The 13,295-nt window shown below is 41.9% G+C and overlaps 1 protein-coding gene across 1 annotated transcript in view; it reads left to right on the plus strand.

Annotated features, from left to right (window-relative positions):
- The window catches only part of AKR1D1 (aldo-keto reductase family 1 member D1), a 35,342-nt gene that overhangs the window by 21,361 nt on the left and 686 nt on the right, over positions 1-13,295 (plus strand). Inside the window, exons 4-8 of the mRNA XM_050324137.1 lie at positions 4,271-4,348; positions 6,722-6,844; positions 8,563-8,672; positions 9,158-9,323; positions 10,081-10,163. Of these exons, the coding sequence (XP_050180094.1) occupies positions 4,271-4,348; positions 6,722-6,844; positions 8,563-8,672; positions 9,158-9,323; positions 10,081-10,163 (560 nt within the window). The remainder of the gene's footprint in view (positions 1-4,270; positions 4,349-6,721; positions 6,845-8,562; positions 8,673-9,157; positions 9,324-10,080; positions 10,164-13,295) is intronic.

Raw genomic sequence — 13,295 nt, forward strand, 5'->3', positions numbered from 1 at the left:
ATGCATGTATTTCTGTGCACTACCCACACAAAGAGAGGCTCATAGGTGGTGTGAGAGCAGTAAATGACAGCTGTTGCATGGAGTTTTTCTATTGGAAGGAGAGGTCTCTTAACTGGGGTTAGAGCGCTTCCTATGTTGAAGAAATACTGTAGCTGGAACAGTGTATGTGTCCAAATCCTCTCTGAGCCATGAGGAGGGAGTCATTGGACCAACAAGAGGCAGGGAGCAAAGTTTAGAGTGGGAGAGGGGGGAAAAGCCACCAAGTTGTTTTCTTTTCTCTGTCCCAAATTAAAGCCACTGGGCAAATCATGATTACGATCTTAATCTCTGTAACAGAAGTGCTCCTCTTGGACAGCTTCAGCAGACCACAGTTGGTCCCAAATACAGGTTGTCCATCTCTCACTCCCAAAAGTTCATATCTGATATTCCTTCATACTGCTGGCTATGGGCAACTTGTAAATAAAATCTTTGAAGGCAAGGAGCTCACATCACAGTTTTATGCCTCTCGCCTTGCAACCAGCTCTTCTAAGCCCACAAACTTTCTGGTTTCACAGCTCTTTGTAACTTGCTTTGCAATTTTCCTCTACAAGCACATGATATAAGGGCAAATGTAATAATACTGAAATGAAAAGTATGATATTCAAAACATTTAAGTGGTTTTGAACTAATTAAGTCCCTCTTCTTAGAGAGAATAAGGTCAGGCAATTAGCTGGCTAATTGTTTCTGAGAGATGTTTAAGCTCTAAACTGTCCTCTTTTTGAAAGGAAGGTAGTTCTCTGATTATTAAAATCATATTTTGCTACAGACTCCAAACTACCAGAAGTATCAGACAGGAAGAAATTTATCACTGAGGCTATCATCTTAGATCTACAGTACTTTTCCCCTGAAGAAGCTATACCCTATTAAGACCCATACAGGAGTAACCAGACTCTAATATTAAAATTTTATTTATACAGTCACACGTATGGAATCCTTTTGGGTACATTTTTGAAAATTTCCCACCACTAGCAATTTCCTGTTTCCCTTTGCCTGTGTTTGTATTCTCTAGTAGTTCATTCTCCCACATAGTGAAGGTCATTGTCTCACAATATAAAGATATAGACAGCTGGCTTTAAAGTAATGTACATCTGACTCCCTGAGGCTTGTATCAACAGTCTTGAATTGTTAAAGGAGTAGCAGACCTAGAGATTCATTCATGTCCCCCATGAGAGGAGAGAAAAAAAGAAGTAAGTTTCTGCCTGAAAAATATACATTTTTTTTGTGCCAAATACAAAAAGAAAAAACCCCATCCTTTTGCAGTGGTGACAGGTTTCCTTCCTTTGCTCCCTCTCTCACAAATACACCCATCCTGTGTTTGATGCTTGCCTGTGGTGAGGAGTATGCAGGTGCCATGCTAAGAAACTCCTGCCTTCCTCTAGTCTGCAAACATTGGTGCTTTCCTGTCTCCCCCAAAGCCTTCTAGCAAAAGCAGTCTCTGCTTGGAACCAGTGAAGTACTTGAGACAGAATTTACAATCCTGCTCTGAAAACAGTAAGAAGCATGCCCCTGCAGAGCCCAGCCAGTGGTGCAAGTCGTCATAGGGACTTTCAGGCAGAGTAAGAGCAATCAGGTTTCAGAGAGCACCACTCAGAGGAGGAAAGCCCCACCATGCCAGTGTTTTTCAGTGGCTCAAGAATGGCCAGCATCTGGGGTGACACTGTTCACTGACCTACCAACGTTAGCCTGCACCTCCCTGTATTTTTCCCTCATGTAGATTTCCCATTTAGGACTTTTTGTCCTTTCTGCCTTTAGATCCCAACAGCAGTGCTCAGCACCTCTAATCAGGCAAGGCAGATGACTAGCAGGAACAGGTCTCCTGCTAGCCACCATGTGCCCTCTGCTTGGGGAGCTCATACCCACTACCAGATTTTGTAGAAGACTCTATTCAGATAACTGATTCATTAATAAGCAAGTACCTGTGCATTAAATGATCTGCAAATCCCTCCCAACTGAATTATTCCATGATCTGGCAGAAAAGAGGTATTTTAGCCTTACATTGAACAAGTCTCATCTAAGTATCTTGTCATTTTGAAAGAAAAACCCAAGAGAGACCAGTGGCCTCACTATTTGACTACATATTGCCTTCTGCTTATAGAATAGGCATTCACAAGTTGTTAAAATTGCTCTCTTGAGAAAGCCTGCTTGTCGAAGACCATGTTATGAAAGCAATGGGATGTGCAGACCTGTCTTCCTGCATCTATGTTGGTGAGAAAATTTTTATAATGAGAGCAGGGCTTTTCCTGTCAGGGGTTAACGACTGCTGTGTTTTAAATAGGAAAGTAAGTTGTCTGATATCTTTTGGAGTGCCTCCAGACTGTGAACATGACATGATAAGATGTGTTCCCTGCATAGTAGCAGTGACTGTACAGTGTTGCCACACCTATTTCAGTGCTCATGGGGCAGCATGGTGGGAAGCCACCTTACATTCAGTGTAAAGTGTGAGGCTACCTCCAAGAGAACTGCAAGAGAAGACAACAGCATTAGTGGGAATGACTGGTATGGCATAGTTCATGAGAACCCAGAGCTAAGAAAAGTGACCAGCTTCTGAAAGACCTTTTCAAAGACCACACAACCACCACCCTGTCACCGTCAAAACACTGCTTTTCTCTCAGCACTTTTTCCATCTGCAGACAGTTCTTACATTCAGGAATTCCCTTGCATAAAAAGGTGGCTTGGCAGAGAAAGTATTGCCTGGAGACTATTGAGCAGAGGCAACTGTATTTCAGAAGCTTGAACAGTTCTATGGAGGCAGGAAGACCTAATGATCCCCCTAGAAATCCACAATAGCTGACACCACTTATCTCAGTCAAGAGAAGTTCCTCTTCAAGCACCGTTCATCCTGACTTGGTTCATTTTTTAGAACACAAGTGATAGAAATAGAGGAAAATGAGAAGATGATAAATTAGCTAATGTAATTGCTGTCTATTGACTACAATAAAAAAAATGTTGAACAGAAGTTAATTAATTAGAAGTGGACCAGAGTAAAAAGGTCCTGAGTTCAGACTCATCCCCTGAACTTAAAGAAGTCCAGTTGCTATATGTTGAACTTGTAGTCCTTGGAGAATGTGCTGGGGATTCATGGGGATGAATGGTTTGTTCCAAAACACCATGGTGGGTGGCAGGGGGAGGTGTAAAAAGGGCTTCTCCACCTCACATTATGATGGCAAAAGTTGCCTTCTAATAGAAAAAAAGCCATCTGCTTCCTTCCAGTCAAGATACTCTTTTTTCCAGCAAGACAAAGCAACAAGTTGGCTTTGTGGAATTCTTTAAGGGAAAACCAGCACATTTGGAGGACAGAACCTTATGCCTGTAACTTAGACCTTGGCTCTCTGAAATCTGAGACTGTGTTTTCCTTATGCTCACTTTTCCCATTAAATGCCTTGAATTTGAACTTGACTGAATCGGGAGGTGCCTGTTACTGATCATATTAGTCACAGCTGCATGTTCCCAAGGAGTTACCATGTCAACATCTTGTACCCAGGCTTTTGAAATGTAGCAGTTTGACGTCAGATCAGATGTCAAACATCAATGAAGAGTTTTTGTTTCAAAAAAAAAAACCAAACCTGAAATTGTGATCAGACAATAGAGAGGGAGGTGTTAATGCAGTGAAATGACTAGCAAATAAGAGAAAGCTGAGCTCGTGAGGTAACAGCTTATAACTCAGCTCTGAAATCTATGGGGTATAGAGATCAGAAGAAAGAGTTTCTAGTGCCCAAAGAAAGGGGATAATGGACTTAAGAGGTTAGCTATACATGTAACCCTTTACTCCCAGTAGCTCTTGGTCCCTCCAGCTGTTGGGAACTGGACTGAGCTGATACTCTTTCTCAGTGCCTAGGACACAAGTAGGATCAGGGGAAGGGTTAAGAAGAAAAGAGGGAAGAAATAGCAGAGAATACAAGGTTGGTACTCTAACCCAGCCCTTTGGAAGGAGACTAGTCCTTTGGATGCCCCAACATAAAGGTCAAAAGTTTACTGAAAAACAAGGCCATCCGGGAACTGCTGAGTGTATGTTCATGTGACAGTTCAGGAGTGTGTCCAAGGGCAATCCAGCAGTCAAGGATGTGGTAAGCTCAGTATGAATGACCTATTGAACTTAGGGTGTTTCAGAAAGCCTTTCAATACTTTTTTTTTGTTGTTTGTTTGCTAGTAGAAAGAGAGTCTGTGGAAAAATCTTTGCACTGAGGGGTGAAAAACTCTTCTTTAAAGCACAAAAGTGTGGTTTACTTTTCAGCCTGGAGATGCACTCTACCCAAAAGATGAAAATGGAAAATTTATCTACCATGAGACAGACTTATGTGCAACTTGGGAGGTAAGCAAACACAACATCCATCCACATATGCTTTAAAACCCAGATCTTCATTTGCAATTTTACCTGTGGTTTTCATAAACAGAGTTGAAGCATACTGCCAGGGCAAATGGATCAGGTTCTATCAGCTCCTATGCATGCATTTGACTTCGGTCCCTAAGGATGTTGCTTCTTTCTATCATTTAATTATTTTTATAACAAAACAGAACATTGTTGAAATATCCAACATCCACATTCCTTCTGTCAGAGAAAGCACTCTACATTTGCTTCTTAAGGCTTTTATTGTTGGGTTTTTACCAATCCTTCTACTTTATCAGATCTTTACAGAAGAAGGAAGTTGGAGCCATAAGAAAAGATGGGATCCTTAAAAAAAACACAAACACCAAACCAAACAGTTTTTCACCTTCAAGAAAAACTAGAATTTGCCCTGAAGCTCCACATAAAAAAACCCCAAACCACCAACCAATAAAAAAAAAAAAAAAAAAAAAAAAAAAAGAGAAAGAAAAAAGAAAAAGAAGAAACCAACCCCTTCCCTCCTCAAAAAAAACCACCAAAGCCCAAGACCTTGCCATCACTTGCCATTAGAACAAGTTCACTCACTTCTAAATTTACTTATCAGATGGGAACGCAAGATTTTTCTGGTAAGAAAACTTGGAGGGAAGTAGAATTTGCCTGAAAGATTGGATCCTAAATTTGTTTGTGATGTGCTCTAGACCTGTAGGCAAATGTCTCCTTAAGCCTGCTGTCACTTGGTCTCAGGATCTTGGGTGAGGCAGAAACCACGATTAGCAATCTCCTCGCGTTTCTGTCTCTCAAGAACATGGATATTCTTTAGTTCATGGCCAGAGCTGCTCAGCTCTTCTTCTGTACCAGGTCTGATGAAAAAGCATCGCTAAATCAGCCCAGTTCACACTAAGAGAGGTAATAGGTGCTACTAAATGCTCCACTTCAGCTTGTACTGTCTAGATCTGGATAGTGGTATCCCAGTTTAGCTCTACTCGAGGTACAGAAGAAAGAGATGGAGAATGGTGAAACTCTGAGTGAAATTTCAGTGGGAAAAGGCCCTGGACTGGGCCTTCCCTTGGCAGCTGAGCCACTCAGGCTGGGTTTCAGGGGGAACGAGGACTTCCAAGTTAGCTGCTTATGTTACCCTTGTCTTTGGCTGATGCGGTTCATCCCTCTCTTTTTCACAGACTGGTTGCTCAAATGTTGAAAGCAACAGCTCTCACAACACTGTAACATTTTTATCTTTGAGCTGGTGCTTACTGTAATGGTTATACTATAGCAGGCCACTCTCTTCAGCTAACAAGCCTGGAGAAAAAAAGGTGGTGGTGAGTGCCTGCAAATAGCAAGATCAATCTAAATAAAAATGGCTCAACTGAATCCAGATAATTTCACTCTCTCAGTATGGTGCTAGCAGGCAAAAATGGCTCCAGATGACTATATTTGCTGACTTGTCACTGAGTGATATAAAGCATATGAGGCCAACTAGAGGTCATCAAACACACAGTGCCTCTTACCTCCCTGCTTTCAGCTCCTGTGAGACAGAAAGGAATAACAAAACCAGTAGGAGGGGCATCCAGCTCCATGGTGGGGTCTGCTCTGTCTCAAACAGTCACCGAATTATTTGTGTGCAGAGTTTCCGGGAGCAAATGGGAAGACCATAGGAAAGGACCCCCTTTGCCCTTAACAACCCAGCAGATGAAGATAATGAAGACCAGGGCATCTATTCATATCCAGTATTCATAAGGGTTTCTCAGCTATTAGGATTTGTCTAAATGCAAAATATCTAGAATGCCTCTCTCCCCCAACCCTTTTTTTTTTTTTTTTTTTTTTTTTTTGCTACTTTTATTGTACTGATGTTTTCTGTTAAGGTTTTGTGATTTGCCTTGCCAGATATTTAGGGGATTTCACCAGATAGATATTTCATATGAAAAGCAGTCTTACAATCAAAAGGAGTAAACTGACTTATCAGGAAAGCAATGTATTTTGTTCACTCTTCCTTCTCTAGCTTTGAGGCACTGCTAAAGCAGCATAAAGTAAGCAAAACTCTTTGAACGCAGATGCCTGGCATTAAAGTATCTATATCTCGGGTTAATCTTTCTGCTCTCCAGACAAGTTCTATCCTCACAGGCAGTATAAAACATTAGGGTTTGGTCTGGAAAGCAGATCAACACAGGAGCGTTGGATGTTGCCACAGGAGTTTGGACTGTCTGAACAACACCAGCCCCCATGCTAATAGAGCTGTTAGTTCTGCTGCAGCAAAGGATTTTCTGTAGTCTCAAGAATGGCCTATCCTCCACTTCTCTCTAAAATGGATGCTACAAGGAATCAAGCCAACATGAGGGACTCCTCTTGTCTTTGCTTTCTTTGCAGGCTATGGAGGCATGTAAAGATGCAGGCTTGGCAAAGTCTATTGGAGTATCCAATTTCAACCGCAGGCAACTGGAGATGATCATGAACAAGCCAGGACTTAAGTACAAACCTGTCAGCAACCAGGTAAGACTGCAAGCCAAGAGCAGTGCCTGCCACAGGGCCACTACCCTTCAGGGAATGCAGAGGCACATGCATAGCCTAAGCCGCCATGTACAGAAAGGTGATGTAGACTTTGCCACAGACGCTGCCCTCCATACTGTCACACTTCCATTTCTAGCTTGAAAATATTACTCTTCCTATCTAGGCTACAGATCTATGTTTGAATGTGCTGGAGCAATCACTTTCCTCAGTTTCTGCTTCACGACTATAAAACCGGTGCCTCTGTGCCAAAGCTCCGTAAAAAGGTTGAACGCTGAGTCAATGCAGATCTTAAATCTTTGCCACGTACCTTACTTCAAGTCCAAAAATTCTCAAGACAAACCATTCAGAGCTAACCATTCTTCAATGAAGCTGTGTCTACCTCCGCTGACACCAACCCAACCTTAAGTATCAGGGATCCTGAGTCATTCCAAGCTTCTCAAGTTTAAAAGCCATTAGAAGTGACTCCTAAATTTCCTGTACGTGCTCTCTTGTGCCTTTCCTAAAAGACATTCTTAAGAGCTGGAGAAAAAACTCAATAACAGGAGACCCCATTAAGTGACTGACCTGAGCTGAACAAGCCCATGAAGATGATAGGCACGTCTGAGTTAAATTACAGTAGTAGGGCTCTGAGAAGGCGATAAGTGGCAGCGACCCATCTGAATGCCCAATACCTTTGGCTCTAGCATTTGGCAGGTCACTGCATTTCCTAGAAATCACTGGGAAGCTCCTCTGACTCATCTGGCACAAACAAATATCCACTTTAGCAGTATCAGAGAAGGGGCCAGAGACCAACCAGGACCAAATTCCCGCTCTCAGTGCCCAGCCTGAAGGCTGGAATTGCCATGGAGCAGGGCAGAGAGGCAGGCCACAGCCTTCATTTCTGTATTTGTCCTGGCGGGAAAGGCAGCCTGTGAGAGGAGGAAATTCCAGCACCATTCACTGGTATTAACATGCCTAGCGGGTGCAAAATGCAATTGCTGTTTCTGGCGTGCCCTAAGACCACGCTGAGCATTGCTGCTGCTTCCTGGTGTCGAGGTAAACTGGGCAAAAGATTAAGCCCAGCTTAGGGCAGCTAGCCAGCAAGCATAGATGTGCCAGATAGCTTCAGACTGCCCTGCAAACAGTGGTTGCTCTGTCACCTTGTAGACATCTTTTCCCAGAATCTGAGATCGCAGCCAGAAAATCCCTGCCTGTAAGGGAACAGTATTTGTAATGTGGGAGGGCAGAGCTCACAACAAGGTCATAATCTCACCTTTTGCGTATGCACCCCTCACTTTTCTATTTGGGACAGCTTATGCCGACACTTCCTTAAAAACACCACCAGATTAGTCATCCTGAATTGCCAGTGGCAGAGAAACAGAGAACTGACCCACATGAGATGGACTGCCTTCTCAGTCTACTTATTTTTAGTGAGCTTCCCTCACCTTCATCACCCCCACTTATTGCCACCTTTTCACTGGGAGCCAACGGAAGTTCCCTGCAGCAAAATGATAGTCACGGATGTTGATCTGCTGTCCACTAAAAAAAAATCCATCACCCAACAATGTACAATTAGAACAGTAACCACAGATTAAGTTCCCTTACTTACATATCCTTTCCTGAAAGCATCAGCTAGTCTGTAGCTCTACAAATACTGAGATACCATCTGCTTCTGTATCTGGTTCTATTGATTAATCATTCTTTCCATGTTACTCCTGCAGGTTGAATGCCACCCGTACTTCACCCAACCCAAACTCTTAGAATTTTGCAGACAACATGACATTGTTATTGTTGGGTACAGCCCATTGGGAACCTCAAGGGATGAATCATGGTAAGTCTCCATGTTACTTCCTAATAGAAGGACAATATCCAGGAAAAGAATAATCTAGTTTTCTCCTGCTGGGTCTCTGTGTAAAATACCTTTGTCCTCATTTTTCAAAGTAGTTTTGAACTTCAGTGTCTAAATATTACTGCTGTGAATGTAAACTTGCCACACTCCTACTGCATACTGTGATCAAAGAATGCCAGGTGTCTCTACAGGAGGTTGCCTTAGGTCTCCTCTAACAGAAAGCAAGTGTTTGTAACTGAGAACGTGTGAGGCTTAGGTGAGGGAGTAGAAACTAAGTCAATGTTAGGATGTCGCATAGGAAGTTGCCTTTGACAGCCCGCCAACCTAAGTGGCAAAGCTTTTCTCTCATCTTTCACACTACTTGTCAAAAGGTGCAGTGTTCTGTTCACAAAGAAGTAGATGCCTCTGTGATTTTACATTAAAGATGAGGGATTTTTGTTTTCTTTTACTTCCTCAATTTCTTCCAGGGTAAATGTGTCCTCCCCTCCTTTACTGAAGGATCCTGTGCTGAACGCCATTGGCAAAAAGTACAATAAGACTGCTGCACAGATTGCTTTGCGTTTCAATGTCCAGCGAGGGGTGGTGGTCATCCCAAAAAGTTTCAATCCACAACGCATCAGAGAGAATTTCCAGGTAAACTCATATTCCAGTGGTACTCGGATGAATCCACTTACATTGGCTTTACCCCTATAGAAGGCGATTTTTCCATTTCTTTCTGTAGACATACACAAGACTGAACAAATGTCAAACTTTGCCACATTTGATGCTTTTTGTCCCCTTCACCTAAATGTAACATGATATGACAATAATAGAGCAAAGCAGAGAGGAAATTTTGGTGTCTTTTAACTCTCTGGAGTACCTAAAACTCCAGCTGCGGATGTGGCCCAAAGCATCAGTTGCTGCAATGAGCAGCACAAGCAAGGTGAAGTAATTCAGTAGGTCAGTAGCCCAAGGTTGCAGGTACTCAGGAATGACTGATTGTTCTGACCAGTCTTCAGGTATGAGACAGCTTTGTTAGGGAAGGCTTGCTGCATGCAAGTGTGACAGAAAGGTTCACAACCCTCCACACCCAAAAAAAGATGAAGAATTTGTTCCTATGTCTCTTGCAGCACTCAGTACCCACACTACTCCCTACTTTCCCTGGCAACATATTCCTTTCAAAGCTGGTGGCTCAGCATTGCCAGACTACCTTTCCCTTCTTGCAAAAGAGTGTAGGCAAATGTGACTGGGCTTATTCATGTCCTCGAGACTTTACTATAAATGCAACCAATGCGTGGATTTGTGGGAGAGATGTGGGGAGAAGGACGGATTGTACTTCTGAAATCTGGAACATGTGAAGGTTGATTATGACAAGAAATGTGAACTCATTCCTAACATCTCCTTCCATTAGATCTTTGACTTCTCCCTCACTGAGAAAGAGATGAAAGAAATTGAAGCCCTGAACAAAAACGTTCGTTATGTGGAACTGTTAATGTAAGTACAGGAGGAATTCTAGATCCTCACAGAATATTCCTGTTTTTTCAGAGGATTAAAAAAAAAAAAAAATCTTCCTTTTAATATTAACTTTTGTATAAACGACTTTATTTTAAAGGTAAGGCTTAAGTATGGGAGGTCTTTAATGCAGCCTGAATATGCTCCTGGACCCATTGCAAGAAGTGTAAACACTTGCTTACAGCTCATGTGCCAAAAGCCCACCTAGTAGAAAGTGACTGTATCTGGCTATTCCATCTCTGCTCCATTTCCTTAAACTCTTTCTGCTATATGTGGTAATGACAGTCTCAGAGAGTGATAAGGTATAGCATCATCCCTGTCTAGCAGTATGGACATCCAAGCTGAAATTCAAATAGGAGCACTTCCTTGTCTTTCCCCACCATGTCTCACCCTCACTTCCAGTGTTCTGCCAGCCACTTTGCTGCTCAAGTACAAGGCCTTATGGATTGTAGACTTAGTGTTTCAAGAGGCAACGTGTCCTGAATTACCACAGAGGAGGCTAAGAATCAAGATCACTGCTACACACAACAGGGCTAATTCAGGGAAAGCTCTGCTCCTTCTCACTTTGTTATAAAAGATGATCTGGGTAACCACAAGTGGTCAGAAATTTTGTTTTTTCCTCTCCTCTGATGCTGTCTTCTACAGCAATCTCTACCGCCCTTGTTGTCATGGGGAGTTGTACCTTCTTCTAAGGAAAACAGAAAAACAAACAGCTCATTTGACTGCTAAACCATTTCTAATCATCTCCTCTGAGAACTAGCAAGGCTTGATCTCTTGCTGCTTGTCATCTAAAGCTTACCATCCAAGGTAGTTGTGCTTCACCTGAAGGCTGCATTATCCCAGAAGGCTCAGACTGATCCAGCATCCCCTCTTCCAGAAGATGAGGCAGTTGTTTTTCCTTCAGCTCAAGAGCACCTACAGTTGATGGCCAAACTTGTTTTCCCCTTTTCAGGGCACTCAGTATGTAGCCAAATGCTAGAGATTCATTTCCATGCATTTCTCTTGTTTCCTTGGATTATTTGTGTCCTGCCAGACTGTAGCATGCTCAAGCATTAAAAGTAATGAAAAGCAGGATAACAGCATCAATAGCACTCTAAAATGTTGACTGTTGCTCAAAAGATAGGAGGAAATATTGCAAAGAAACAAGTAAAGCACTTACTGTGCTGCATAACTGATAGAAAATATGCACTAAGTTAAAAGCATCATAATGGAGTTCATCTTTCACATTTAAGCTCAGGTGCTCTGAAGCTTTAATTTCTTAAAACTTAAAATAGCCTTCCATCAATTAGCAGCACTCAGTTCCAGAAGGCTCCTCACAAATGGCCTAGGAGTTTCTTATGTGTTTTTTTGGTATTCAAAATAGTTTGCTTTTACATAGCTAAATTGAGTTATAATATCATTTAAACTTTTAGTACTTATATACACTAAATGTAACCTTGGTGCAAATGCAAAAGTCTTTTCTAGGAAATGCCCACAGAAGAAGAATTTTCTAAGCCAACAATCAAAAAAACTACTAAACTAAGTGCTTTTCTTTATTAGACTAAATTTGGTCACAGTAGGCCACTGAGGATAAGGAAAACAGGATGGGCATTGGCAGCTGTAGTCTTCATAGGAGTGCCATGTTTGGGGAAAATGCTTCAATACAGTTTGATCTCCTCTATGAAAAAACCTTATCAGAAAAGTGATGTTGCCATGTAAGGAGAATATATATATATATATACACACATATATATATGTGCCTACTGTGTGTTCTCACACTGAAGTGTCTGGAATTGACATTGCAACAGATAAGTTACCAGTCTAAAGATGTTTGTCATTTCATCCAGCAACATGTATCTGAAAAAGTCAAACCATGTTACAGAAAGACTTTCGGTTTGTCAACTTTGTGCCAAACCTTTGGCTGCTGTGATGCAAATGCCAGCAGGAATGGAAAAATCCAGCTTTTCTCTGGCTCTTCCAATTATCAAATATCATATGGGTGCCGTGTGCCAATCTGTTGTTTGGATGGCATGAGTGAGCCCATACAAACAGGATATTGCAATCAGTGGAATGAGTTGGCAAGTTAAGTATCTGAGAAGAAAATGAAGGTTTTGTAAAAATATGAGTACTTTGGGAAATCTTAATCTGAAATTGTTTCTTCTCCTCTTGGAGAAATCTACAGGTATTGTGCAGGGCAAGTTTTACATTTATCTATCTGCTTGATTTATCTTGTGCTCCAAATTCTCTGTTACAGTTGTTCTTCCTTACCAGTTATTCCAAGCTGCACTGAGTCCTCCAAGTGAATCATTTTCACTTAAAGGACTCAGACTATTGAATATGTGGGATCTGATTAGCGAGCATGCTCCACAGATGGAAAGTAGAGATTATGACACTGGCAACTCAGACATCATCAAATTATACTGAAGTCAAACAACACAAAGCATTGTGGCTTCGTTTTTTTTTTTTTTGTTTGTTTTGTTTTGCTTTCAACCAAGGCAATCTGTTAATGTGTAAACACTTGAGCTTGGCTGAATATTGGAATGAAATGTTTTGACACAACCAATTCAAAATGTTTGATGCCTTCCAATTAGTTACCTTCAATATTGTGAAATGTATCCTTCCCAGACTGGAGCGATTCACAGCTGGGATAAATGCCAGTATTTGTTGTGCTCTGCTGTAAGGCAAGGCAAGGCAAGGCTGCCATGGTATACCTGAGAACGCTCTTCAGAAATTTTTCATTTTGCTAATGGAAAGTGTTTGGCAAGCCAGGGCTTGTGATTTAGCATCCTCTTCTCGAACAAATAAGGAAACCCACAACAGAAAACAACTACCTCTCTCAAGCCTGCCAGTAACGGGCAAACACGGTGTTATTTTCTCACCGGAACTTGACCCTGGGAATTTTCTTTTTGCCTCTGATAATATCTTAGATTGTGTATCTTCCCTGAGCACGCAGTTTCTAAAGTGAAGCCTGAAATGTCTCTACCTTTGGTCATACGCAGCCATGAACATCCCTTTGTCTCCTGAACTGGGTCACCCCAAAACTTCTTTGTAAATTCCCTGTCACTGATGCTATTAACCTGGCAGAGCATCTACGTGTAGGCTGAGCTAGAGGACAGCCAGGCCTAGCCTGTATAT

This window comes from Myiozetetes cayanensis, unplaced genomic scaffold (genome assembly GCF_022539395.1).
Source record: "Myiozetetes cayanensis isolate MyiCay16 unplaced genomic scaffold, myiCay2020 scf3, whole genome shotgun sequence".
Classification (NCBI taxonomy): Eukaryota; Metazoa; Chordata; class Aves; order Passeriformes; family Tyrannidae; genus Myiozetetes; species Myiozetetes cayanensis.